General features: G+C 43.9%; 2 protein-coding genes across 4 annotated transcripts in view; both read right to left on the bottom strand.

Moving 5' to 3' along the window:
• Nucleotides 1-13,882, bottom strand: part of LOC146172930 (uncharacterized) — a 25,502-nt gene extending 11,620 nt beyond the window's left edge. Inside the window, exons 1-5 of one of the 2 annotated variants that reach the window (XM_084583388.1) lie at nt 13,742-13,882; nt 8,217-8,454; nt 2,158-2,262; nt 1,792-1,866; nt 1,285-1,422 (exon numbers count right to left, since the gene is read on the bottom strand). In XM_084583388.1, the coding sequence (XP_084439514.1) occupies nt 1,285-1,422; nt 1,792-1,866; nt 2,158-2,262; nt 8,217-8,454; nt 13,742-13,851 (666 nt within the window). In that variant the 5' untranslated portion in view covers nt 13,852-13,882. The remainder of the gene's footprint in view (nt 1-1,284; nt 1,423-1,791; nt 1,867-2,157; nt 2,263-8,216; nt 8,455-13,741) is intronic. The other variant, XM_084583387.1, reaches the window with a different exon arrangement.
• A 3,739-nt stretch (nt 13,883-17,621) lies between these two features.
• Nucleotides 17,622-27,322, bottom strand: part of LOC146172929 (uncharacterized) — a 35,242-nt gene continuing 25,541 nt past the window's right edge. Inside the window, exons 17-19 of one of the 2 annotated variants that reach the window (XM_084584521.1) lie at nt 24,379-24,438; nt 21,600-21,656; nt 17,622-17,889 (exon numbers count right to left, since the gene is read on the bottom strand). In XM_084584521.1, coding sequence (XP_084440647.1) covers nt 17,845-17,889; nt 21,600-21,656; nt 24,379-24,438 — 162 coding nt within the window. In that variant the 3' untranslated portion in view covers nt 17,622-17,844. Of the gene's footprint in view, nt 17,959-21,599; nt 21,657-24,378; nt 24,439-27,322 lie in introns of both variants that reach the window. The other variant, XM_084584519.1, reaches the window with a different exon arrangement.

Below are 27,322 nucleotides of genomic sequence, written 5' to 3'. Positions count from 1 at the left end.
CCCAAGCACAAATGTACTTTTGAGAATTTCAACTTTTCAACACGTCCGGTCAAAAAGCAGAAAAATAAAATAAAATAAATATACAATTCTTTGCTATCTATCTTTTCTCGGTTTTCACTGCGTCTTTTCGCCAGGAAGAAACTGTATTCTGCTGTCGGCAAAAAAAAAAAGAACACAAGAGCACGCTACATAAAGCGTTGGCAGTGCGGTTAGTTAAAGGGCGTGAATGCCTCTACATTGTGTTCCGTGCTATTTTTTTAGGGTTATGTTTTCGGACGTCCACACTTTATCGGCACACAACTAAGGCCGACTGAAGTAGAGACCTGCACAGAAAACAGTGTCCTATGGGGCCGCGTGCGCCAACTTTCGTTACCTTTCTCGCCGTTGAGGACGCTCGGTCGACCTGTTAGTCTGCCATTGTCATCATCACTAAATTATAAAATTTTTTAAACAAACTAACTAAATTTTTAGAAAAAGAAAAGAACTTTGTCCGAGTTGCCTTGCCTTTTTGCCTTTTTGCATTTCAGCGGAGAGTGTTCATTTTTATAATGTTTTTCTCTCGCCAGATGACATACCGCGATTCCGCTTTGTGCGACGGCACTGCAGTTACCCGCTGCGCATGCGCAGAACAGGTGCTTGTGCATTATAGTGTGGATAGATAATTAAACTGTAACGGCGAAGAAAAATGACACAACTAATAGACCCTTCTTATCAACAGGTTTACAGTAGCGCCAGGCTGTCTGTAGTGTTCTTTCCCTAGCGGCGAAGGCTATATGAACTAGAAGGTGCGCGCTAGAGCAGTGCTATCTGTGCAGGTCTGTATTTCAGTCGGTCTTGCCCACAACCGCATACATCTCGTGTCCAGTAAACGCTTTTCATTACCACCGTTGGGTCATCTAGTTGGTAGCTTGATATTTCCTCCAATGCACCTACAGGTGACGACGAAGACGCAGGAGAGACACCTTTACGTGTAAGTTTCGCTCTCGGTCCAGGAAGTTGCGACTGATGAGGTACCTTTTTTGAATTAAGCTTCTAATGCTATCGTATTACTTCCTAAAAAGCAAATTTAAGGGAAAACGATCTTTCAGTGCCTATAAATCAGTCTACGTCGCATGAACAAATAATATGTCGGAGGAGTGCTACCCATTGCAGTTCGGATAGAGTGGCACGAAACCCGTGACGTGTTGGATTTGTCAGCAGCCGGAAATAATAGCCGGCTTATTACGAACCTGGCTCGTCCAGACCTACTAGATGGTTAAAAAACATTAACGGGTCAATGCTTACTTCTGTGACGGGGACCTGTTGTAGCTGAGTAGATTGTCGCTTTCGGACACTTCTGCAGCCTTTGACATGCGTGAGGATGAGTTTCTTGGGGACAACTTCATTACAGCGAGGGCACGAAGCCATCTTCATTGAAGAGAACTGAAAAGGCAACGAGCGCGGAAAAAAAATACTGTTGGCAAAACAACTTTGTGGAACGCGCATGATGAAGATGTGTTTGGAGAATGCAGAATATGTGCAGTGCAGAAACAAAAATTAAATCAGAGTAAATCAGGCGGAAATAAAGGTTAGCGAAGCTATGAAATATAAAACTCAAGCTTTTAGGCCCAAAATCGATAATTTACTCAAGGTGCATCATGGCATGTATCTAAAAAGCAGCCCTTCTGTACAATATTAACGTAAATAGCAATCGTAGGCTCTTGCAGTGGCGTAGTATTGGTAAACATAGAGACGAAAAAAGTAATGGCGAAAAAATACGTCATGTGCAAGAAATACACAGATATTCAATACCGATAAAGAAGCGGGCTGCTCAAGGTCGGCCGGAGGGTCAGAAATCTGGTCGCAGGAACACCGTTGAAGATGGGCCTAGGAAGACAATATAAAGCAGCGTTATTTTCCCCGAAAAACGGAACGTTATATTACATTAATGCAAATTTATCCGGGAAAAGTGTTACAAAGAATAATTCGTGCAATTACAGTCGAAACGAGAATGACAGCTTGATATGAAAAAAAAAAAGGAGCTTGAAAAGTCAGGAATGGCAATTACTAGATTACACAGAATTGAGCTTTGGCCGTTTTTCAGCAAACTTTGCAGGCTTAAACAAAATAATGTTCTGCGAAAACGTTTCTCCGACAATGCCGATGTACTTTACGTACCTTGAGGGCATTGAAAGTGATCTGAACTTGTTTTCCTTGAGCGGACTTGGGGCAGATAATCTTCATCGCTTTGATTTTGTCCCGAATTGATCGATCCACAATCAGCTTAAGTATAAAGAAATATAATAATAATGAGAAATATGTGCACACTTCCAGGCTCTGACGCAAATGCAAGAGCAAGAGTGCTTTATATAGTGAAAAATGTACATCGTTACAACAAAATTTCTGGCGACAAAAACAAAGAAGGCCGATCAAGTTCAAATGGATGCTTTTCAGCCTATGACGAGAAGCGCATTTTTATAACGCAGACATGTCAAAACAAGAACAGAGAATCTTTATAACAAACAAAAACATTGCGTTAACAAGTTGCTGATATGGAAGTGCGGAGGAGGAGAATGGTCGTTCATTTCAGAGTTGCACAATTTATCATTTAAATTTCATTTTATACAAGAGAAGCAACCGCACTAATTGGATTGCAAAATGAAAGTCAGTTCTAGAAAATGTGCACATTGTCCCGACATGGTGCTCTTTAAAAAACAATGAGTAATACTATTACAGAACTTTCCTGATTGACTACAGCAGCCCGATGTGGAGTTTTTCGCTCCTATCAAACGAGTATTCGGTTTCTAATCAAAACCTACGTTCGCAACAACCGGCGCGTTTGAATATTTTCTTTTAGAGCGTGCTAGAGGCACTCATACAAGGTGGGGATGGCCAAATTGATGTTATTAGGAAAGAAAAGAAGGTAGGAATAATTTAGAGGGACAGAACACTGGAATTTAGGTCTCGATTGTTTTTCGCCGCAGTGAAAAGATTGATGTCTAAATTGTTCGATTCCATAATGGTTTTGTTAAAAACGCTGTAGAGAGAGAGAGAGAGAGAGAGAGAGAGAGAGAGAGAGAGAAAAAACTTTTAATGAGCATATAATCAGTAAATATTCGCAGGAGCTGGGTGGTCGGTGCCCCTAGTCCAGGGCTCCGCTGGCAGCAGCTGACTTGCGGACTAGCTGGATAATCCAGGCTTGCTGGTCCAGGTTGTCGCTGGTCAGGGCCGCCTCCCACTGCTCGTGTGTCGGGCATGACACTATTAACGTTGGGTCAGGTTTGTCCTGGCATTCCCAAGAGATGTGAAAGAGTGTGGGGCTTGCACCGCACCAAGGACAGTAACTCGTGCATTTTGTTGGGCTTATCTTATTTAAAATTTGAAGATTAGGGAATGTGTTTGTTTGTATTTTTCTCCAGTCTATAGCGTCCGAGGAAGGAAGGTGTTTGTGTGGTGGTGAGAAAATTCTTCTTTGTAACCGTAGGTGTTCCAGCCTGTCGCCGTAGGGTCCTAGGAGAGGGGTGAGGTAGGGATGGGGATCCGCCCGGTTTGTAAGAGCTCGGGCTAGATCATTCGCTACCTCATTTCCTTCTAGGCCTTCGTGTCCAGGTGTCCATGTAATTGTGTGCGTCTGGGAGATGGAACGTAATATTGCACACGCTCTTTTGTGAGGTTTTCCGGCCAGGTAGTCCCTGCAGGCTGGTTGGGAGTCCGTCACTACGTGTGATGACTTATTTTGGTTGTCTTGTGTTTTTATGGTGATGGCTATTGCCAGTGATTCCGCTTCCGCAGGATCCTTGGCATAGATCGAAGCCTGAATAATTGGCCTCTTCTTGTGGTCAACTGCAGCTATTGTGAACTTGCCAGGTTCGCCGTAAGCCCCTATGTCCACGTAGACAACTTCCGCGTCTTTAGACAATTGTTTTTCCAATGATTTGACTCTGGCTTTCCTTCGACCCTTCTGTAACTCATGGTGCATGTGCCTGGGTATCGGGTTCACATAGATGTTGTTTCTTGTGGATGTCGGAATTTGTGATTTGATCTCAGAAGTTCTTAGTGCCTGCCATAGCCCTAGTTTTGACAGGATTTCCCTACCCGCCTGCGTTGTTGTTAGGCGTTGTTTCTGACTCTCTAGAACCGCCTCCTTGAGCTCCTCGAAGTTGTTGTGCACTCCGAGTGCCCAAAGACGTTCCGTTGACGTTGTTGGCGGGAGGTTTAGGGCCGTTTTATAGGCTCCTCTTATGATAGTGTCAATGGCCCTTTTATCAGTGAATCTAATTTCGTGATATGGGAGCCCGTAGGTAATTCTGCTAACGACTAGGGCCTGTACAAGGCGTAGGGTGTCCTCCTCCCTCATCCCTTTCCGGTGGCAGGTCACCCTTCTAATCATTCTGGAAATTTGGTTGACTGTGGTTTTGAGTGTTTTGATTGTATAATCCACTCTCAAATTGCTTTGCAACCACAGCCCCAAAACTCTGATCTTGTCCTTCTCTTGAATTATCTGGTCTCCTAGAGAGAGCTGAATTTCTCCTGGGGACTTGTAATTTCTTCTGTGTAGCCTGATAAGTTCGGATTTTTCTGGGGAGCATTGAAGGCCACTCTCCCCGGCAAATTCCTCGACTAGGTCTATAGCGGCTTGCAGAGCTTCTTATTGCGCCAAGGATCCCTGAGTAGCCCAGATGGTGATGTCGTCCGCGTATAAAGTGAAACCAATATCAGTGCGGGTCAACAGTTTTTTTGCTAAATTTATCATTGCTATGTTAAATAGCATTGGAGAGGTTATTGAACCCTGCGGTGTACCTTTGTTCGGCATGGGTACTTTTGGTGATCGGATCTCTCCAATTCCTATGGTGGCTGTGCGATCTGAGAGGAAAGCGTTCACGTATTTGAAAATTTTCTCTCCGCAGTTGATATTGTTTAATTCTTGCAATATGGTTTGGTGGCCAATGTTGTCGAATGCTCCTTTGAGATCTAGTGCCAGAATGAAATTTTCGCCTTTTCGGGGTATGGTGTTGATTACCTCTTCCCTAATCCGGAGGAAAGCATCTTGCGTGCAGAGTCCCTTGCGGAAGCCCAGCATGCAGGAAGGAAAGATGTTGTTTTCGTCGATGTAATTTTGGAGCCTTAGGTGGACTACTTTTTCATAGAGTTTTCCCAGGCAAGAAGTGAGGGAGATAGGACGGAGACTCTCCACAGCCGGTGGCTTTCCAGCCTTTGGTATGGTGATGATATCCGCGTGTCTCCAAGCTGGTGGGACCTGTCCCTTCTCCCACAGTTCTTCGTTGATGTACTTCGTTAGGTCTTGCAGATGTTCGGTGCTTAAGTTCCTAATCATAGCGTAGGTGACTTTGTCTCCTCCAGTGGCAGTGTTTCTTGTAAATGTACGGGCGGCTGAGTAGACCTCCGCCAGTGTTATGGGGGAGTCAAGGGAGGGGTTTGGTTGACCCGCATATGAAGTTTGGCAAGCCGGAGTAGGGTCTCCTATGTATTTCTTGTGCATGGCGGTGATCAACTCTGCATCTGTGCCCGGGTATTTATGGGCTATGGTGTGGAGGGTTCTTCTTGTGGCCGTTTTGGTTTTTGATGTGTCTATCACGCTTCTTAATATTGACCATGCTTTAGCCGTGCTTAGGGTACCTTTCAGTGAATTGCAGAAATCTGCCCAGTTTTGCTTGGCGAGCTTTATAGCATACTCTTGTGCTTCAGCCGCAACCTGTGCTATCTTCAATTTAAGTTTTCTATTTAATTTTTGCAATTTCCACCGTTTTAATAGACTTTCGGGCTTTTTCGGGCTTTCCATGAATGTAGGAGATGTCTGTCTACTTCTGGGGTTTTTGTCGTTGTGTTGATAGTCTTGGTCGTTTTTGCATGAGCATCCTTCAGGCTTTGAACCCAATCTTCAATTGTTGTGATGCCGTCGTGTGGCCGTCTAATTTGTCTGAACTTATCCCAGTCTGTTATTTTAGTAGAGCCAATGTTCCTTTTCATACGGGTTGTCATTAGGGATAAGCTAAGGATTTTGTGATCGCTGCCAAGTGTTTCTTCTAGATTGGTCCAGGTGCAATGTCTTATGTTTTTGGTGAAAGCTAGGTCTGGGCAGGTGTCTCTGCTTACACTGTTTCCTATTCTAGTGGGGGACATGGTGTCCGTCATAAGACAGAGGTCCAGCTGCTCAGCCGCTTCCAACAACTTGGTTCCCTTCGGGGTGTCCTTGTGGTAGCCCCATGCCATATGTACAGCGTTTAGGTCCCCCATAATAATAAGGGGGTTCGTTCCCGCTATGCGTGTGCATTCCAGTAAAAGTGGCTTGAAATCTTCGTGCGTGTTGCTTGGAGGACTGTAAAGGTTTAGAACAAACACACTCTGCTTTCTTCTTTTTTGAGAGATGATCTCGATGAGAACTTGATTAATTTCACTGAAGGGAAGGTCGTGACGCTGTAGAAAATTTTTGCCGGGAATTTTTCGATCGATGCGTGGGCCCGTTTTTATGTAGTGCGGTGCTGGAAACCATGAGCAGCGACCGTGATGACGACTGGTGGTCGGCAAAAAAGACGTACCGAAAATAAATATAAGTTTCACTCGCCAGGCATTAATTCGACATTTTTTTGCGTAGAGTAACGTCCTTTTCAGTTTCACACTCAATGCTATTACGACACAATTACGCACGCCCTCATCGACGAGAGTTTTAGTGGGCACTGTCATTGCTGCATTCACGAAATTGTAAACCCTGTGGCGCCATCTAATGGCAAAACCTGAAAGCACACCTCTCGCGGTGCGAAAGCAGGGGTGGTTTTTATTTAAGGATGCACTGGAGAGAGCGCAAAATATGATAATTATGGCAAGCACTCCTGGAATAAAAAAGAACAATGTGCAGCTACGAAGATCGGCGATATTTTACTAACATGTAGTCACGTGGGGGGCTACACTTAAAGTACCAGGGTTTCTCCGCTAGATAGCGCCTCGGTTGTTTTTATGCGATTTTCAATGGCAAATTAAAATTGTAAAGCCTCTTTTCTTTGATATTGTAGCGCTCGATCTGTACGATATGAGGCAAGATCTTTTCATCTCCATCATAATCTCATGACATATTTTGGCCAGTGTTCTGTCCCTTCAAAGCAATCTGCCAAAACGGAAAACTCAGAAAGAGTACTTGTTATTGCGTTTTTAACATATTACTGTCGTTTCGTCTAGTAGGCTATCGTTGACAGCGCACCAGAAGCATAGGCATACGAGACAGAGGCATACGAGAAGAGGCATACGAGACAGAGGCATACGAGACAGAGGCATACGAGACAGAGGCATACGAGACAGAGGCATACGAGACAGATGCATACGAGACAGAGACAGAAGAAGGCAGTCTTCATGCCTTGAAGATCTCGGAGAACTCCACAATCTAACTCTTCCAGACTCGTCAGCATGTTAATATTTACGAAACATCTAATCTATTGTGGCGATAAAACAACAGCCAGCGATTTCATTATTGCACACCATCATGCTGTACGAACGCATATATGCTGCACCTCATGCCCCGATAAACAGAGCAACCTGAAAGGCATTCGACCATACGTCGCTTTATTGCAAGCTTATGTCCTTTTTATAGCACTCACCATACGGTGTGTACTGTGGCTTCTGCACGTACGCGACTCACTAAACAGAAATCTATGGGTGATAAAACTGAATTGTTCTGTCCTAATAAAAAAAAATGGCTTCTAATGAGTGGTTGTGATGTCAAAAAATGGCTAGGGGAGTGAGGTTAAATAACCACTGCACAAGACTAGTACTTCGATTAAAGTAGCACTAAGTTTATGAACAGTGAAGGAAGCATTAACATAACAAACTGAATTGAAAAACACACTGTCCTGGCCTAAAACTGCTGTTACATGACACTCAATAAAGCTATCCAAGAAACGCTTCAAGCATAGTTAGAACTTCCTTAAAGGCGAAGACGTTTCGATGTAATACATCGATGAGCGTGGAGCATTTTTCTGAAACGAACGCATTTCACGTGCCATAGCGACTTTAAGGCAGAAAGGTTATACTCTCTGCCTTAAAGAGTGGCCTTAAAGTATATAGCCTACAGAGAGTAGCCTTTACTAGGCGGCGCAACCTTTGGCAAATTTTGCTGAAGAGTAGGACTCTTGTATTTTTTTTGTTCAACATGTTCAGGGCAATGAGGCCGTAGATGCAACATGAAATAAAACAAAAACACAGAAAGACAGCAGAAACTTGTCACTTACTTGCGACACATGGTATTTAAGGTTGCACTCAGAACAATAAAATGAATCTTCGGTGAAGTTCATCTTCATGCACGAGGAGCAGTACCCATGAGCCTCAGGATCTCTGTGCAGCACTGCCGACACGTTGTCGCACTGCGTGCATGTAGCCTTTGCCGGTAAGCCTTCACAGAAGATCACCATCTGATTTTCGGGAATGTCAGGTGCGAAGCCACGGAGCAGCACCTCGCTCTGCATGGTCCTGCACGCACGTACAACACACCAGTGTTGAATGATATAAGTGTTATTTAGTTAGAGCAAGGAGGGTTAATGCGTCCCGGCCTGATGACAATCTGCTCTTCAGTAGCAAAATGCAGCAGGCCGGCGCACCACAAAATTAACTGACGCCGGAAGTCATTGTGGCACAGTTGTGCGTGAGATCGTTCAATGTGCTTACAAACGGCAGACAGCACGTGAGTTCGGATCATCGCGAAATCACGTGCTGTCTACTTCGGATCATTGCGGCTACCGCATTGGCACATTATTTATTCAGGTTACCCCTAAAGGCCCTCCAAAGGAGGGTATTACATAGGGGGGGATACAATTGTAAAAGACACAATGCAATTAGCAACAATTACAATAACAAACATTAAATATAACATCAAAAGAGGAAAGAAAAACAACAGCAAAATATTCTACACATTTCCGTCACAGCGAAGTAGCTCTTGGAATTTGTTTATGTTAGTTTCTGTAGCGATGTGCGATGGCAAGTTATTCCATTCAATGATAGTGCGAGCTATGAATGAAGTGGCATTAGATGATAAATTACACTTTGCGCGTTTAACTTTGAAGGCATGATCAAGTCATGGTAAAAGGACATCAGGTGACTGAAACAAATCACTGCGCAGTACTGGATGGTGATAAAGCTTTACATGTGTTAACCGAGCGTGTTTACGACGACATGATGTCTTCCAGTTTAGCACGTTGTTTTAATGCTCTGACACTAGTGAGACGTGAGTAGTCTGAAAAAATAAAACGCACAGCACGGTTCTGCAAGGATTCGATGTTGGTGATACATAGGCTTGATCAGAGTCCCAAATAGCCGCGGCATATTCACTTTTAGGGCGTAATAGAGTGATATAAGTTTTTTTTTAACATGGATAGGAGCGTGTTTGAGAGTACGTTTAACAAGATCAAGTGAACGGTTAGCAGCAGCTAGTAAACATGGCTTTTTAAGCTAAGGGCGAAGTTTACGGCTGACGTCATTTGCGAAGCAGCACAAGCTCAAAACTTCAAAAAAAGAAAAAGAACCACTGTGTTCGATACATTCGTTTTTTTTTTTTATGCAAGCGAATGTGCACTATTTTTTATGTTAGAAAATCAGTCTGAGCTATGCAAAGCTACGGCATACTGTAAAGGCGGTATGAAACGCAAGTATTATCGTGCTTGGCATGTGCAACGTCATGCAAGCGCCGGCCTGAACGCACTACCAGTGTCACTGCTCGCGTTGTTTGTTAGAGCTATAGTGAGAGGGTGAGGGTTTCTGCACAAACATGCGTCACCCAGCTTGATTGCCTTCCCTCAGCACCGCGTTTATGGCTGGTGGTTCTTGAAACATCTCTTACCACTCCTTTCAGAAATGAACAAGGTGACAGAGCCACCATCAACTGTCTGTGTGTGGCACTGCCGTTTTATATTGCCTAAAAACGAAATAGTGAAGCCAAACCGCCCATACTGGAGACTGCCGGTTTGGTGAATTAAGGGCAGCCCGAGTAGATAGATTATTTTTACGTCCATGGCTGCAGTTATCCCTTCCGAAACTGACATCACCGCAAGACGAAACAGGATCGAAGACAAGAGAAAGCAAGGAGAGGGGGTGTTAGGTCCTCTAAACAGACGAGACTATACCAAACTCGGAAGCTCTTTCGCGGTCGTACAGTGGTTAGGGCGCTCAACTTCTGTGCTCAATAATGCGAGATCGAATCCCGGTTGTGGCAGCCGCTTTCCGTTGGGGGCGAAAAGCAAGGCGACCATGTGCTTTACTTTGTCAGTGCATGTCAAAGAACTCCAGAAGGCCCGGAGCCCTCCATTACTTTACAACCTAGCGGTGAAATCGGGCTCTTTCCGCGACTTTTAGCGCATATTGGGTGTGACAGTGCAACGTCAGTTTTCGGAGATAGATGGGCCGTTGCCAAGACGTACTCTATATGAAGTGCGTCAGCTTAATATATAACCATGCTAGCTCTTAAAAATACGGAGTATTATAGCCGTGTGGAACCAGCTGCGAGCAGTGGAGGGTGGCCTGGCGTAATCCGCAGTATGTTTTTCTTTCACCGAAGTCAATTAGTAAACTCTAATTAGCTTACTTTTTATTATTCGCCCTAGGAATACAGCGTACAATCGAAGCTGCAAATCGCTTTAAAAACTACTAGGGGTTATGTCTACATCAAATCACGATTTACATAGCTTTATGTAGTGACCTTCAAGGAAAGCTTCCGCGTGACCAGCTGCTCGCTCACACCTCTCGCTCAATAAGCATACACAGCCCCTGTTGGGGAGAGCAATGTAGAGAAACGCGGATTTCAGGCAGAAACACCATATGGCTCATCATCAAAAAAACCCGGCATTGTCGAGGAAAAAAAATATTGTCCAGGAAACCTAAGATTGATACAGCAGACCTGTTGCATCATCGCACCAAATGCCAATCAGCAACCGGCATCACAGGTCCGAAATAGGTAAAAATATTCAAACTGACAGCAAATTTCTCATCACGTTTCTTGTAAAGAAGGGAGAGAAATAGTTTAAACTGTTAGTCGTGACGGTACATGGCGCGCCCCTTGTTGAATACAACCAGCATTCCATTGAACGCATCAAAGTTCACTGGCGTTCTATAATTCGTTTACAGGAAAGTAAAGGCGCAGTATCTGTCACTCGCGAAATCCCGCTATCCTCAAGGTATAGACAAGGGGAATTATGATGGGCGTTTTATGATCCGGGGCGTGGCGCAGTTGGTAAAGCGCTCGGCTGGGATCCAAAGGATGGGGGCTCAATTTTCGGTAGAGACATGGATTATTTATTTACTTTTAACTTTTGCTCTGGAAAGTGTGACGCCCTCTGCCGACAGCTCCTGCTGACAACGACGAGACATTAAAGGCTTTCGCCTTAATACGCGCTCGCAGTAATAGCTAAAACATTTCCATATAACTGGAAAACACGTCAAGATCGGTTTCGCTGTACCACCAAGAGTGCTTTTAGGCACGCACTAACGCGATGTACAATGGTGAACAAAAGGGGTATACAACACAGCCGGTGGCGGAGCTCGAGAAAACTGCATGCCAACTTTATCTAGGAACAGCTATCTCTTCTCTAGAATGCACGAACTTCCTACTGCAGGTTGTCATTCTAGACTACGCTCTGGACAATAGCTATGCCTATGCCTGTCGCGAGACGGGCTGTATGCGAGCATACGCAGCCATGCAGATAGCAGCGCTGGCTGCGGCGGCATTGCCACCCCCTTTAGCCATCAGAAATCTTGCCTGGGTTCATTTTTTTTGGCTGCAAAAAGAAAACGATGCGTGTGGGCGAACGACGTTCCGCTTCATTTTTATGTCATCATCATCATCATCATCATCATCATCATCATCATCATCATCATCATCATCAGCCTGATTATACCCACTGCAGGGCGAAGGCCTCTTCCATATTTCTCCACTTAACCCGGTCCTGTGCTAGCTGTATCCACTTGACCCCTGCGAACTTCTTAATCTCATCCGCCCACCTAACTTTCTGCCGCCCCCTGCTACGCTTTCCTTCCCTTAGAATCCAGTTTGTTACCCTAAGCGACCATCGGTTATCCTCTCTGCGCACTACATGTCCTGCCCATGTCCATTTCTTCTTCTTAATTTCCACTAGAATGTCGGTAACTTGAGTTATTTCTCTGACCCACTCTGCACGCTTCCTATCTCTTAATGTTACCCCTACCATTTTTCGTTCCACAAATTCAAATGTACCATGTGTGGAAGTTCTGGAAAAACACCTAATCTCGTCATGGTGACAGCGCCTCTGACGACGCAAGCAGACAGTATACCTGCGGCAGCAAGCAAGCCGTGCATAGGGGACAGTGCTGTCGGTTTAGCCATCTATATAACACTCGACCTGTCTGGAAACGCGCGTTATCGCTACATGTGCACTCCGTCCGGAGCGGCTCAAACCACGGTTCGGTCGTTTAGACAAGTGCTCTGCATCGTTTATGCGTACAACATATACTGCTACTGGAGCGAATCCAGCATTATATGCTCTATTGATTTTTAGAGTCGAACGTCGAATTCGTACGAACAGGTCTTGCATTCAAATGAGCGATTAAGTTATACACATTTCACCATATTATTCGGAAATGCTATGATCATTAATCTTGAATGATCGACATAGGCAGATCAAGAGCAATGTACACCATGCAGATACGTGTCGCTAAATTAAAAGTAGTTTCTTTTCTTGATATCACTTCGAACAAATGATTTGCTTCGTTCTCTGCAATGCTCCAGAGGTAAAATCTGCCAGATAAACTGCTATGTATTGTTAAACTTTACTAAAGCACACCCGATCCCGATCTTTCTATGCTCTGCGGATGACGCCTCTGATCGCAGTAAGAGAACAATCTGGAACCACAAAGGAGCGTTTACAACTTTCACCCCTCATGACCGATGCTTCGAATGCCAAATACGCTGTATGTCTGAGCAAATAAGCTGCATCCGCCCATTGCACAGGAGGACAAGACGAGAATTGTTGCAGGAGAGACGAACGTTCATTTTTCGTTAAGCCACCCCAAAAAAGCAAACAAAAGCACAATGCAGCGTGCAAGATTGTTATCCCGAATACTGTTGACTTAGCATAGCAGAAAAAGACGTATTGAATGCCAAAATGCTGCTTTTAAGTAGCAGAGCAGTTAGTGTGCTGTCATTCATAGAAAAGACAGGAAGATTTCGCGGGGCCGTGTGTACCTGTATACTGGAGACAAAGCAAGTCCTTAAATGATTTCCAGCACCGCGTAATCGCGCTAAAGCTACTGCCGAGCTGACGATAAGAGTGCTGAAATATGTTAACATTTTTTCTGGGACAGCAAAGTTGTGTGCATTAACCGAGAGTCTTTTCAGTTAGGCCCAAAAGTACCGATATGAGGCAGTTTTTTCCTGCAGCTCTTGAAAACTTTTTGAATATAAAAAAAGTGCGTCATTTGTAATTCCTAAAACACACTCCAAGTCCTTACAATACACAAAACTATCCTTGAAAAATAAAATTTAACGAAAAAAACACAACTCATTAAGAATGAATTGCATTTATAATTAAAATCCTAAAATATGCGACGAAGGTTTCTTTAGGGGTTTGACAATAACCGCGTCCTTCGCTGGCAAAACGTTGACATCAGAACTCGTTATATAAAGAAAGGACCTCGGTCTGGAGAAGATGGGAGTTGAACTAGAAAAACATAGAATGGCGTGATGAAATCGCAAGAAATTAAACCTTTATGCAAGTGCAATAAAAATACATCATACTTGCTTTGCTGTGCTGTATCCCTGCGCTGAGCCTCACTCCGGAACTGGCAATGCACGATACGAATCGTTTCTTTCCATAGCGACAAATGATAAGCAAGGAAGATAAACATGGAGGCGATAGGGCGTTAGCGTCATCAGCGTTACAATAGAGCGAGGCGTATGAAGTGTGGCGACACCTGGAAAATGTGGTGCCACCTTGCAAAAGTAAAGGAACGAAATATCGCGACGTCATAATGACGAGTATCTGGCGCGGACTTGAAATATTCTTATTGCGATAGCAATACGGCGCCAGCTTTCGGCCTGTCGCGTCGTCCCGGGAAGGGCCGCGTTTGATCTTGAACAGGCCTGAAGAAGAAGAAGAGGAAGGAAGAAAGAAGAAGAAGAACGCTCGGTCACCGGCAGCTAATGCTTTCGCCCCACATTCGGTTCAGCAGCATTGAACCGTTCTCATTTATATGTGGGCTCTTAGTTCTCTTGCGTCATACTCTTAAAGGATGAGCTTAAGTGTCCCCAATAATATAGCACCTTCCACTGATAGGGCGTGATAGGGGAATAATATAGCAGGCAAAAGAAGCTTCTGCCGTAGGGGTATGTTGAATAAATAAATAAATAAATAAATAAATAAATAAATAAATAAATAAATAAATAAATAAATAAATAAATAAATAAATAAATAAATAAATAAATAAATAAATAAATAAATAAATAAATAAATAAATAAATAAATAAATAAATAAATAACAAGAAAGCAACCATACGTGATACTGTGACCTCTTTAAGTTTATGAAAAATCTGTCGAATAACAAGCGCAATTGTATAGTGTCCTATATTAAACGACTGATGAAAAGGCAGGGTTGAAATTATTTCCCCAGTGAATAGATGATTCGGAATTCCTAAGTGAACTAGATATTTACACAAAAGAAGATTTCAACTTGCTTAAAACGACTGAAGTTTCCACATATATAGGCACGGCCGGTCTCAAAGCGCGCGCTCCCTGGAGCGCGCGCATTGAGACTGGCCTTGATATAGGTTAGCCTGACTAAAAACAGTCAGTGAAATGTAGATTAGGAGTTGAGGTCACCAGGAACTGTTTAAAAAAAAAGACCTAAGTGATTCTTTATACTAATTTGCTATCCCCTATATCCTGTTTGGAAAAATGGATGTGCCTCTGGATGACCACTCGGCATATTTTTTTTCTCAGGAGCAGATGTACAGCCTTCGTCAAAAGTGTAGAACCCTAGCGGTCTGCTTTTGAGCCGTGTAGCGGCGCAGATTTAGCGTTAGTGGAGGTCTTTTCCATTGGAGGGGGTAGGGCAAAACATCTCCGTACCATCAAGAGAGTCGGAACACTGGAAATGCTTTACAAGCCGCACGAAGCAGGTCAGAAGCAGTCTCCGTGGGCTCTTGTGACAAAGACTGTACTTCTCTTGTGAAAAGTGTGCTGAGCTAGGCTGGTTTGTTGTAAAGGCGTGATTGAACGATACATTTGGGAGCAGAAATAAAGAATATTAGGCGCGAGCGCCACCACTGGAGCGAACGGCGCTAGCGTAAACCTAGGGGAGCAAGTGGGATCACGTGACTCCTCTTACTGCTGCCGGAGCAGACGCTCGACTGAATTTGCGCATTTTAAATGCTAATAGTCGGGGTTTTCCTGTGGTTTTGCCCGATAACGAGTGTCAGCATTGCAAATTTGATCTTGCATCGTTGCCGAGGTTGCTGAAGTTTATTTAAGCTGTTGCCACAGTCCGTTACTGTTCTGCATTCGGACATACGCGACGGAACCCGGCGCAAGCTCCCATTGCTACCCAAACAATAAGCTCAAAGAATCTTCCTTATTCAAGAGGGAGCGGAGGGAGGTGGTGAATGGTGGCAGTTCCTGGCCCTACGGGGCTGGGACGGTAGGCCAACACCGCTTGCTGTGGGGGCTAGCCAGCCACATTAATTTATTTGTTGTAGGCCGTCATTGCACCCGCCACTGCTTCGGTGGTGGACGACGGCGGTTGTTGCGGTGCGCGTCTTTCTCTCCCTATTCTTTTTCCTTTATTTTCTATTTTCTCTTCTGTCCGCACGAGCCAGCGTAGGTGGCATGGCTACAGAGCCAGTAGCAGGCCTATGCATTTTCTTTTCCTTCTTCCTACAGCCACAACAACAACAACAACAACAACAACAACAACAACAACAACAACAACAACAACAACAACAACAACAACAACAACAACAACAACAACAACAACAACAACAACAACAACAACAACAACAACAACAACAACAACAACAACATATTGAAGATTTGAATGGGCAAAGAGGCGAGTAGTCATTCTCATGTGTGCACCGGACATTTCAGTAAGATTTCTTTAATAAAATTTGCGCTAAACGGTTTGTTGAATGGCGGCAGAGGTAACGGTGCGCTAGTTTTAATTTGCGCTCATCACTTGTGAAGCTAATGAAGACGTATTGCTGGCAAGATGGAAAAGATGCCTTCACGGAGCAGTACGCTCTCAGACCAAGGAAGGATCGTGCGCAAGACAAAAGGTCTCATTCTTCTGAACGAAGGCGTTGACACGGAAAATCCACTGAAGTGAACTAAAGATTCTGCAGCCACGGGCAGCAGTATGCATGATGGGCAGTCTCAGGCAACGTCTGCAGTGCCGACGCAATTTCAAATGCCAGAGTGAGTACGTGATTGGGAAATAGATCATTAGATGTGATATGCCAAGGTATGCGCCAGCAAAGCTAATAAATACGCGTATGCACGCCCTAACCACGACTGCCAATGACGGTGGTCAGTGCGCAAGAATTCGCTGCGTAGTAAGCACTCTTTCACACTTGCTATTAAAAATTAAACCACGTCTTTCACACGCCCTAACTTGGCTGTTCTACTATGTTCAAGGGAGGAAGTGAACCGCGCCGTTTCCGCCTGCGCTATTTCAAGACGGTCAGCATCGGTCAGGCGCCTGGCAGCTCTGCTTCTTCTAGCAAAAAAAAAAAAAAAAAAAAAAAAAAAGTCATAATTGAGGTTCACTGGCAGCTGACTGCTGACTGGTTGTGTGGAAGTTTAAGTTTCTTCCATAATGGCAACAACACGCTGGCCAATCCGCGTCCTCGTCCAAATAAACTTATCGAACGGGCCCTCGCTTCCGCGGCTAGCTGACTCGATGAAGTGCTGTCTTGCTGAATGAACTTGTGAGCCTAATAGCTCAAATTACGCTCATACAGGCCCAAAGGGAAGTGTAAATAAATAAATACGTGAATGCAGCATTAGCGCGCAACTAAACTGCATAGGAAACGATCGCACAGCAGCAGTTCAACGCGCGTTGCGTTATCCCCTTAGTGCGTCACGAGGGGCTTCCGAGAGGTGGCGCCACGGTATGTCCTCGCGCCCAATAGCAACAACTGGGCAATCGTGGCCGTTCTGCCCAGAGGTTTCTTTTACTGCTCGTTCAAATAAAACCTATATTATGCCGTTGATTAGCCCCCTTTTCTAGCTCTTTCTATCTTGTTAAATTTCCTCGCCGCACCCCCAGAATGACACAAGTCAAGAATTCAAAACTTTCTGAGAAAGCAGCCGCCCTCCCCTCCCTTCTCCTTTTCGGTCTCAAAGAAAATCTGCACATTTGCATCAAGGCCAAAGATCCCCGCATAGCGACTGGCATGACTCGAGAGTTTTGTAGCGCGCAGTAGCTGCTTAATTTTCCTAGCCTGGTTCCCTAAAGAAAATAAAAAAAGAAAATGGTTACTGCAGCGTCTTGAACATTAAATTGAAAAAGGAAGCAAATAAAAAAAAATTTGCAGCTAACTCGGATGGTTCACGAGAAAAATGTAGCTCTTATTTGATTGTAATGGTGTTACGACTGGTGGGCAGAAAAATGAAAAAAGAAAATATTGACATAGAAATATTTATTATCGACAAGTGGCGACTCTGGTGAATCCAGTAGTCAAATAAGTGCACAGAAAGATGAGAACGCCGTCCTCGGCGCATTAGTAACTGCAGTGGTAAACTTATGTCCCAAAACAAGGTGCTTGTTTGATAGTTAAAAGGCTCTCTCTCTTTGAAAGCCATAATGAAACCGGTTTATTGTGGACGTGCTGGTCTCCTGCACGATCTACTTGGGTCCAGGAGCTTGGTGATAGTTCTGAAGATGTCCCTGCTGAGGGGAAAACAGATGATGGAAAAGACTGTAGTGGCTTGTTCTCAGGACATCGAAGGAAGTTTTCAGCTGGAAATTAAAAACAAAAAGTTGTTCTTACTCTTTAAAGCAGAAAATATAACTGGAACAAACTTAAACTGGGCAGAAGTCTATTCTAGCAATCTTTCTGGACATTGTGCAAGAAAATATGCCTTGCACTCTCCGGTCTGATGATTTCCCGTATGATATCGGACTGACATGGATGCATTCAAAAGAAGCCTCACTATGGGCTGAAAAAAAAAAAAAAAAGCAGGTGCACTAAATCTTTATTCGATTTATTAAGAAAGCCGACAAACAGCAGTGAACTTTCTGAAGGTTGTTTGCAACTTTGTGATAATTAGAGAATTATCAAGGAGTTGAAAGACACCAAAGCCGCTTCTAAATTCATAAATGCAGGTTGTAAAAATTCTCCAGCACTGGTAGTCCCCGGAAAGTACGCGTACTTTTCCGAGTCACCTCTCAAGTGCTTGTAAATTGCAAAGGCTCTCAGATCCATATATGAAACTCTACTGTTGGCTTCTCATAAAACTTGGAAGCTTTTGCGTCTCCTGTTTAAAGATGCAACCGTAAATGAGCGCCTTGATTCCTAAAATAGCGCGTTTATTTTGGATATCACACCTTTATAAATAAGGGCTTGCATGCGTTAAATAACTAAATAACTATGGGAGATCTTCAGTGCCTCTGTTTTCTAAAGGGTCAGCCAGCGACCTACAGTGCACCTCACTGGTCGCTGTGATATTGCTTTAAAAATATGCTGGAATAGGCAATTTGTACTGAAATTTTGGAACCTGATGCACGCTTTTACTAGCATAAAAGGAAGCCACTCGCGTGTTTGCAGAGTGTTCCGCAATCTTCGCGCGGTCATTGCAGGATAATAAATGCCCTTTAACACTTCTCAAACGTACTAGTGATTGTCAAAAAAGATTTAAAGAATCAAGGACAGCATGTTGGTTTCAGCTTTCTTACTTAGATAAGATATCAGTACATATAGATAAATGCGTGGAAGTGACCTTGGGCAGGGGAGCAATTTATAATCAACTTGCCGTTGTTGTTCCAGCTTTTATGCAAGATGGTTTGGTTTGTAGGGTTTAACATCCCAAAGCGACTCAGGCTACGAGAGATGCCGTAGCAGAGGGCTCCAGAAATTTGGACCACCTGGGATTCTTTAATGTGAACTGACATACGAAAACCACTTCATTTCACCTCTATCGAAACGCAGCTGGCGGCGGTAGGGTTTGAACCCGGGTACTCCCGTACGGCAGTCTGGCGTTGTAATCACTTCGGCGGGCAGGGCTTAAATAGTACATAAAATACGGGGTAGACACGCAGGGGACAAATGAGGGAATCAAGAACAGATGTGACAACGCCTTCGCTGCTCGAAATTCAGCTAACCCCTACGCCAGCATTCAAAATACGGCGTGACAATGAACGATCTAACATATATTTTATAATTATTTCAGATACTGTCAATCGCATTTGATGTTTTACAGGATCGGGATAAAAATTAACGTAGAGTTTTATAAATATGGCTTCTATACTTTCAAATACAATGTTTGTTACAAATACACGAATACGGAAGAAGAGGCAGGTATCAGGTAATAACTTTTATACAGCCCCAAAGGGTAGGAGATAATGCACTTATATATGATAAATAAGGAAGTAATGCAGATTACGTCTGATACAGTGATGCTAGTGGTCTGCCATATTTTGTTAAACGTGTTTTACTCATTGCGTAGTAGTTCTATAATGCTTACAAACATCAGCAACGATTTGCTGGATGTGATACATGGATCCAAATTAATCAATTCCTTAATTGTAAGTGAAAAAATGAATAAAAAATACTATATGCGACATGCATATTGTTTGAGAGTTCGTGCGTATGGTGCAATGTTTCATTGAGAATATTGTTACGGACAAGGAAGGAGCGGGCAGTGGCACAGGCCGGAGCTCTAGCGCTAGGCCCACCAATATTTATTAAAATTATCTCACGGTTATCGAACATCATCTATGTTCCCTGTTCTTTGTGTTCATCGCCTTGCGGCTCCGTAACATTTTGGTGAAGGTGCTGGGTACGTCATGACCACTCGTCCGTCTGGTCCGGAGCTTCGGTGCCCTATGTTTGCTTGCGCCTTCGGCTGCGGGTTTCATGGAGCGCATCGTCTGGCTGCTCCCCAGCCTGCCGGATCCGACGCGACTTTGCCGTTCCCCCGCCCCGACCACAAGACAGGGCGGAGCCACCAAATGATCCCACCGACCCGACACGCCACCCGCACGACCACATGACACCACGAGAGACCCGACTGACCTAACTTCTGGGACACTGAGCAGAAGATCCCACCGGCCCAAGTCGACACCACATGTGAGGACATCCCCTGCCCATGCCATGCCGTGCGTGCCTCGGCTTCGGCTATCGACTCTTGGCGACCTGCAGCCCGAAAGCGTCCTGAACCAAGATTCACCGGGGAATCATCATGGCGGCAAGTCGTCTTCTCACTCTTGTATCCTCAACCATCCAGTCACGCCCGTCGTTATTCCATGGGTCTAATCGATCTCGACGAACTTCCCCGTACGCGATAAGGGCGATCGCTCGGTGGCCCCGCGTAATGTTACGGACGAAGAAGAGGCGGGCCGTGGCGCGGGCAGGAGCGCCCGCGCTAGGCCCGCAACGATTCATTAAAATAATTTCAGGGTCATCGAACATCTCTGTTCTCTGTTCGTTGCGTTAATAGGCTTGCTGCCCCACGCTATACAACGAATTATCAATGTTCGGTGTACTGTGTACGGACTCTAACTGTAATTTTAGTCGGGGTTTATTTGTGCGGTTTTGTAGTGTAACAATAGATGCGTTTTGAAGTAGATGGGATGGTGAAACACTGATCCTATATTAATTAAAAATGAATTTGCCTCTCGCTGCACTCGATTATTTTTAATGAGCTGCTTTGTATAAAGGATCCAAATTTTGTTGCCCTTATTTGAGAACTGGTTATTTGAATGTGTTATATGCTAAATGTTTCGTTTCTGATGATGCTTCTTATCTTTAGATGCCTCACGTAACTTCAACGGTACTTGTGTGCGAATTCCCAGGTGCTGTTCGGCTGTTGGAACGGAAACCGGAGTAGCATAAAAGAAAAATGATCATATAAAAGAGCGTAGAACAGCACCGCAATAGCTGCACTGAATATATAGGCCTATAGAAGCTGCTGTACCTGCGCACTATAAGAGACCTTGGCCAAACAATGATCGAGCTTATTCAACGTGGCCAATAGCCGCAAGGATGTTCCTCGGCGACTTTTCTAGGAATGGAGCGAAATTACATAGAGGTCAACATTTCTTATTTGTGGCATATTGCTAATGCGAACGCCAGTTTTAATGTTTTGTGGTAAAAAAAGAGAATAGCTTTCAGCAAAATGTTTCAAAAACTTTGTTCAAAATTCTTCCGTAGAGGGTAACAATTACACAAGCGACGCACAGACGTCGCACCGGAGCGATAAATGGGACAAATGGAATAGTGCGACGTTGGTCGGCAGGACTATTGGTAGGAATGACAGTTAAAGACACAACTAACCTCTCTATGTTTGCCAAAACGGCTGTCGCCGAGTGAATTTGTTACCTATATCCGCCTGAGAAGTCTGGCACGAGAGTTAAATAATGCAAAGAAAAAAACTGAGTACCTGTTGCAGTTCACTGAAGCATTGCGTCATGAGATGTCTCAAATGCCCTTGTTCCGCCTGCAATGAACAGATTTAAAGAATACTTAATGTTCAGTACTAATAGATACCTGGCTTATTTCCTGCTTACACAGGCGAGGTGAGGAGAAAAAGAAAGGCTTCGAACCTGATAAATACTTCGGTATTTAGTTTCACCAGCAGCGCCATGAGATGAGGGGAAAAAACTTTTGTTGACATAGATTATGAAATACATTCGCTGATGCTGTTAGCACACTTCAAATGCGCAATTATATGCCATGCAGTCTGCCAAACAATGCACAAGAACAAATAAAAGTACGCAAAAAGGCATGTTCCTATAGAAGATTAAAATAAATGGCAAAGTGTGCAAGCACTAGAATAAAAAAGTGTCTCTCGGTTCGAATTCCCGGAACAAAATATGCATATCTGGGTTCATTAGGTTATTCAATGCATTAAATATAATCTACTGCGTTTTCTTGTTATTCAGCTGTAAGCGATTAGAGGGCGTAAAGTAACTCTATATACCCATTAATTTTTGCCTCCAGCTCTGTTAAAGCAACCTGTGGTAAAATAATGTCTCATCAACGTATAATATTGACACGGTGCATTCTTTGTCTTCCCTCTCTTATCTTATCTCTACCCACACTTCCAGCATCAGGACGATGCTTCTTGTGCGGGGGGGGGGGGGGGGGGCAATGACACGGTGCATTATTTGTCTTCCCTCTGCTCTGATCGCGAGCGTGTGCCTCCTCGAAGCGAAGAAACCAAAGTTCGTCTCCTCGAGGCGAAGAAACCAAAGTTCGTCTCCTCGAGGCGAAGAAACCAAAGTTCGTCTCCTCGAGGCGAAGAAACCGAAGTTCGTCTCCTCGAGGCGAAGAAACCGAAGTTCTCCTGCTGAAGCGGCCTTGCTAGTTTCCTGCCGCTCTGTGCACTGTGACTTCTGTGACTCCTGTGTCCCGCGGTGACTTCTGATCAGACTTCACACAGTGACAATAATAACTGGGGGAGGGGGGATGAAGGAGACTTGTAAGATCTTTAACATAAACAATGAGTTATAACGATCGAAGAATAGATCCTTGGGGAACTCTTTATATTGCTGTCATATTTGCTGACATTTACTGATTGACCCTAATATATTGAAGGCTATACATAAGTGCTTGAAAACAGTACCACGGAAACAATTTAGTTTTAGCTTAATTAATAGAAGTCGTGCCGCACCCTAACGAATGTTTCTTTTGTAGATATACAAACAGTTCTAACGTGCAAAGCGAGAGCTAAAACCTATATATAATGCCATGCTAGGCGTTAAGAAGAGTGTATTCAGTGGATTTAAGGTTTTGGAAGACTTGTTGCGTATTAATTATGACCGCTTATGGCACCGTCAAGTACTTCAGATAAAACAGGCAGGTTTGAAATTCGCCTGTAGCTGTTGACATCGCCTTCAGTGCCACCAATCTGAATAGGATAGATACGTGCTATCTGATAAAGTTAAGCGTAAATTCCAATTTCAAATATTTTATTGAGTGCATTAACAATGATTAAGGAGAATTTGTCAGAGATGTGTTACAGGTGTCGCGTTAATTTGATCGCATCAGTAAGCAACTTCGTTTCCGATTTAGATGATTAGCTTATTGATAGTGAATGAAGCAACTAGTGCCAATGCGACTCAGTTTACTGACATCCCGCTTTTGTCTACCATTTCATATGCTTAATAATTTTCCTGCTCATACGGTGCTTATGGCAAAATGGGCACTCAGAGCTGTGGCTGCTTCTAGCCCGGCACGCCGGTGTGCGCGCCAACTTTTAGAACCAAACATTATTCTCCCTTTCCAGTTACATTTTTTCATTCCATGCTTTCTTAGAATCGCTATCTCTGATCTCAAATAAATGTTCATAATATTATCTCTTAACCATGTTGAGGTCGTTGTTCAGCCAGTTTGTATAATTTTTGACAATAGCGAAAGTATATTTGCGGCTTTTTAAATGCGTATGAAACAAACTTTGTTTTGTTGAATAGCGCATTGCTTCTTCATTGTTTCGCTCCTTGGCGTATTAAGCTGCATTGTGAAGGTTTTATTGTGACATATGGTAGGATTATTAAGAAAAAAATACACCTTGTTAAGTCGCCTTCTAATACGAATGCACAATCAATACTAGCAATGGCTGATCATTTATTCTTTGAACGGTAGTCCTTTGTTGATGGCTACAGTTACTAATAAAAAATGAGATAAAGCAACAAGCTGACAAATGATCACACATCTCTGATGTTATTAATCGGGTGACAGAATGTGGTGGGTTCACTTTAGGCACACATACATCGAGCAATCATACTGTATTCGATGTCAGTCTGGTTGCTGCAATCATATATTTACGCTTGCGCAAGACGTGAGGAATTTATGAGCTGTCTTGAGGGGGTATCATAGGATAACATGCGTATGCTAACCACACTCCTGATCATGAAATGACAGGGCAGTACCCTGAAGATATCTGAGTAGGTCATATGAAATATTGAAAGTTTTGTTTCTTTGTGTGGATCAAAGCAACTACATGATTTTCTACACGTACAATGAGGCTTTCAGCGTGGCTGTCTGCGTGTTTCAGTCCAGTGTGTTTCAGTCCAGCGCCCTATCAATCAGCGTGTTTCAGTTCAGCGCCTTGAACACTGCACCACTGCAGCGGGGTACATGTTCATCGACAGACTAAATAGAAAAATGTAGTAGTTTGTACACTGAGAGAACAGCACGGTCTTTAAGCGTTCACTTACTTGAATTCCGTTAAACGATGCCGAATAACAGTCGCCCATATTCTTGATTGCTTCCTTAATCTGCGTAAAATAAGGAAAAAAAAAATTCTGAGAGGACCGAAGGCAATTCGTTCCTAACAAATGTTTTTCAGACGGTAAAACATTCTGTCTAAGGTGCTTGGTTATTTAAACGAATAAATGTTTTGAACGCTAAACGATTTCCAGCCTATCAGGATGGAGTTCTCCAATTTCCGGTTTTTGTTCGCCTAGTTGAGTATTGCTGTGACGACCGCGAGTATAGCTTTGCTATACAATGCTATACAATTACATGCTATGAGTGGTCATGATTACTACGGCAGCCACTATATCCATGACCAAGATCAAGGCCGATATTAGAGACAAAATCATAGGGGATATTAAAAAATGCCCGTTACTTAAGAGCAAAAACACGTACTATGCGCCATCTTTTCGGGGCCATCGAAGCAAACTGCAAGATACTTGGTACACTTTATAACTCTGTCCTCCTGAGGGTTATATCTTATCTACCCGCGCATCACGGAGCTCCACAGATTCGCCCAGCTCCCACCCATGGATGCACTTATTGCTATGCATCGAGCTAATCATAAAACTCTTCTGCGACAACAATTCAACAAATAACGTATCCTTACTCCCATTTTTGACGAGCGAACTTTCACCTTTCTCTAATGAATCGCCTTTCAGCACTGTGAACTGAATATAAGGCAACGAATCCAAAACCCTTCCCTACGAACACCAAACTCCCTGGCAAAGGCAACCTCCAACGTCACGTACTCTACGTGCAAGAACAGGACACGGGTTTCAGCATTTATACCAATGCCACCCTATACTACGATAACGACACTGACATAAAGTTTGCAACCACCGCCTATCAGACGGGTTCGCAGCTACACATCATTAGTCAGAGTGGACCTGGTACGCAACTGAACTTGAATTAACAGCCATAGATGAGGCCCTCCCGCTATGCAGAAAATAAATCACTGTACCATCCCCGTCTTCGCCGACAGTTAAGGGGGTATAAAAACTTTGAACCGCAATTCTTGTCTCCGACGACCTCTGGTGCTGCATGGTTATACACAGACACAATACACACACAAGAGAAATAAACCAAGACGTTCACACAGATGATGCACTCGCTACCAACTGCCTGTTTTTGGGGTACGAAGAAGAAGAATGCATCACAAAAAACGTAGGGTTACAATAATAAGAAGTAAAGAAAAGATTCAGAAAAAATGCGAAGAAATTCAGAATGAAAAATGAAATGAAAATCAAACAAAAATAATGACAAATTACGTCTAGCTTCTTGTCACATTGTCCAAACAGATAAGTATCACCTCCTTGCTGTTGAGCGCCATCGATGGAACACTCACGCATTCCCCTTCTTCCCCCGAAATCATCTTGAATGCTTCAATAATTGTCTTTTAAAACTGTTTTTTGCGCCTGCAAGCACCTTGGTTTCGATGAACCTTGGAACACAATGGGTGCCCCTCAAGTCCTGTTGATCGTATTCCGTTTTACATCGAGGGAAATGGGTCGCCAGGTTTCTTATTGTAACCCTACGGTTTTTGTGATGCATTCTTCTTCGTACCACAAAAACAGGCAGTTGGTATCGAGCGCATCATCTGTGTCAACGTCTTGGTTTAATCCTCTTGTGTGTGTATTGTGTTTGTGTATAACAATGCAGCGCCAGAGGTTGTCGGAGTCGTATAGCCAACTAGTCCGCTCGCAAGTAATACCCCATTCTTGATCGGCCTCATTGTAATACAGCGTCAAACAGCGCTGCCGCTATCTACAAGATCTCATTCGTGTTCACCGGACACCCGGACCCGGTATTACCTTGACGTGAGTCAGTATAACTCGGCCCACCTTTACTGCTCTCCAATCTGCCTTATAATACCTGACCCCGTCACCACACTCCTTAAACATGAGCGGAAGGGTATGCTGTGAGACACTGTTCCCGACACTACTCCTCTGATCCTTTTCGGATTTTTTAGCCAAGGCCAAGTTCTTGCTCACAAGCTGCGAGCCTGCGAAGCGTACACGCAGACATACTCAGTCGATGGCGCCGAACCAGAATCAGCTGTCCAAACTGTCCTGCTCATTTTGATCTGCGCCCCCTCATCCGGACCTGTCCTGGTATAACGACCCTTCGGCGCCTGCTACATATCTGCCCATCTCGTCCATACGAAGACTAGACGGCCCCCAGCACTAAGCGCAAGCAGTGCCCTGCAAGTCTCTTCATTTCGAAGTCCGGCGCCCTCACCAAACCCACCCACTTTCCTCTTATCCCTTGAGTCATTCTTGAGAATAAAGATGAATGAATGAATGAATGAACGAATGAATGAATGAATAAATGAATGAATGAATGAATGAATGAATGAATGAATGAATGATCTGCCCATCTCGTCCATACGAAGACTAGACGGCCCCCAGCACTAAGCGCAAGCAGTGCCCTGCAAGTCTCTTCATTTCGTAGTCCGGCGCCCTCACCAAACCCACCCACTTCCCTCTTATCCCTTGAGTCATTCTTGAGAATAAAGATGAATGAATGAATGAATGAATGAATGAATGAATGAATGAATGAATGAATGAATGAATGAATGAATGAATGAGAGGCGCAGAAAACGAATGCGGTGAGGGCTGCATGCTGCTTTTCTGAAACAGTCGCAGCTCTCCCTCCCGCTAACAACGCTGTCCACTGTTGTGTATCCTTGAGTACGCAGCGAGGATAAAAGGAAGCTTCGCGGAACAAATGAGTAGAATTTTACCTGTGACTTCACGCGTTAAGCTAAATAATATATGCGAAAGGTAGAAAAAGAAAGAAACTACCGTTGACCATCCCTACAACGTGGATTTCAATTTGTTCAACAACGTGTCAAAGTTCGATTTCTGCTGCTGTTACCATTCGCCACTGTTTCATATGCACTAT

This window comes from Amblyomma maculatum, chromosome 11 (assembly GCF_055883805.1).
Source record: "Amblyomma maculatum isolate TAMU_Amacu chromosome 11, ASM5588380v1, whole genome shotgun sequence".
NCBI lineage: Eukaryota > Metazoa > Arthropoda > Arachnida > Ixodida > Ixodidae > Amblyomma > Amblyomma maculatum.
This window is presented reverse-complemented; position numbering and strand designations above follow the sequence as displayed.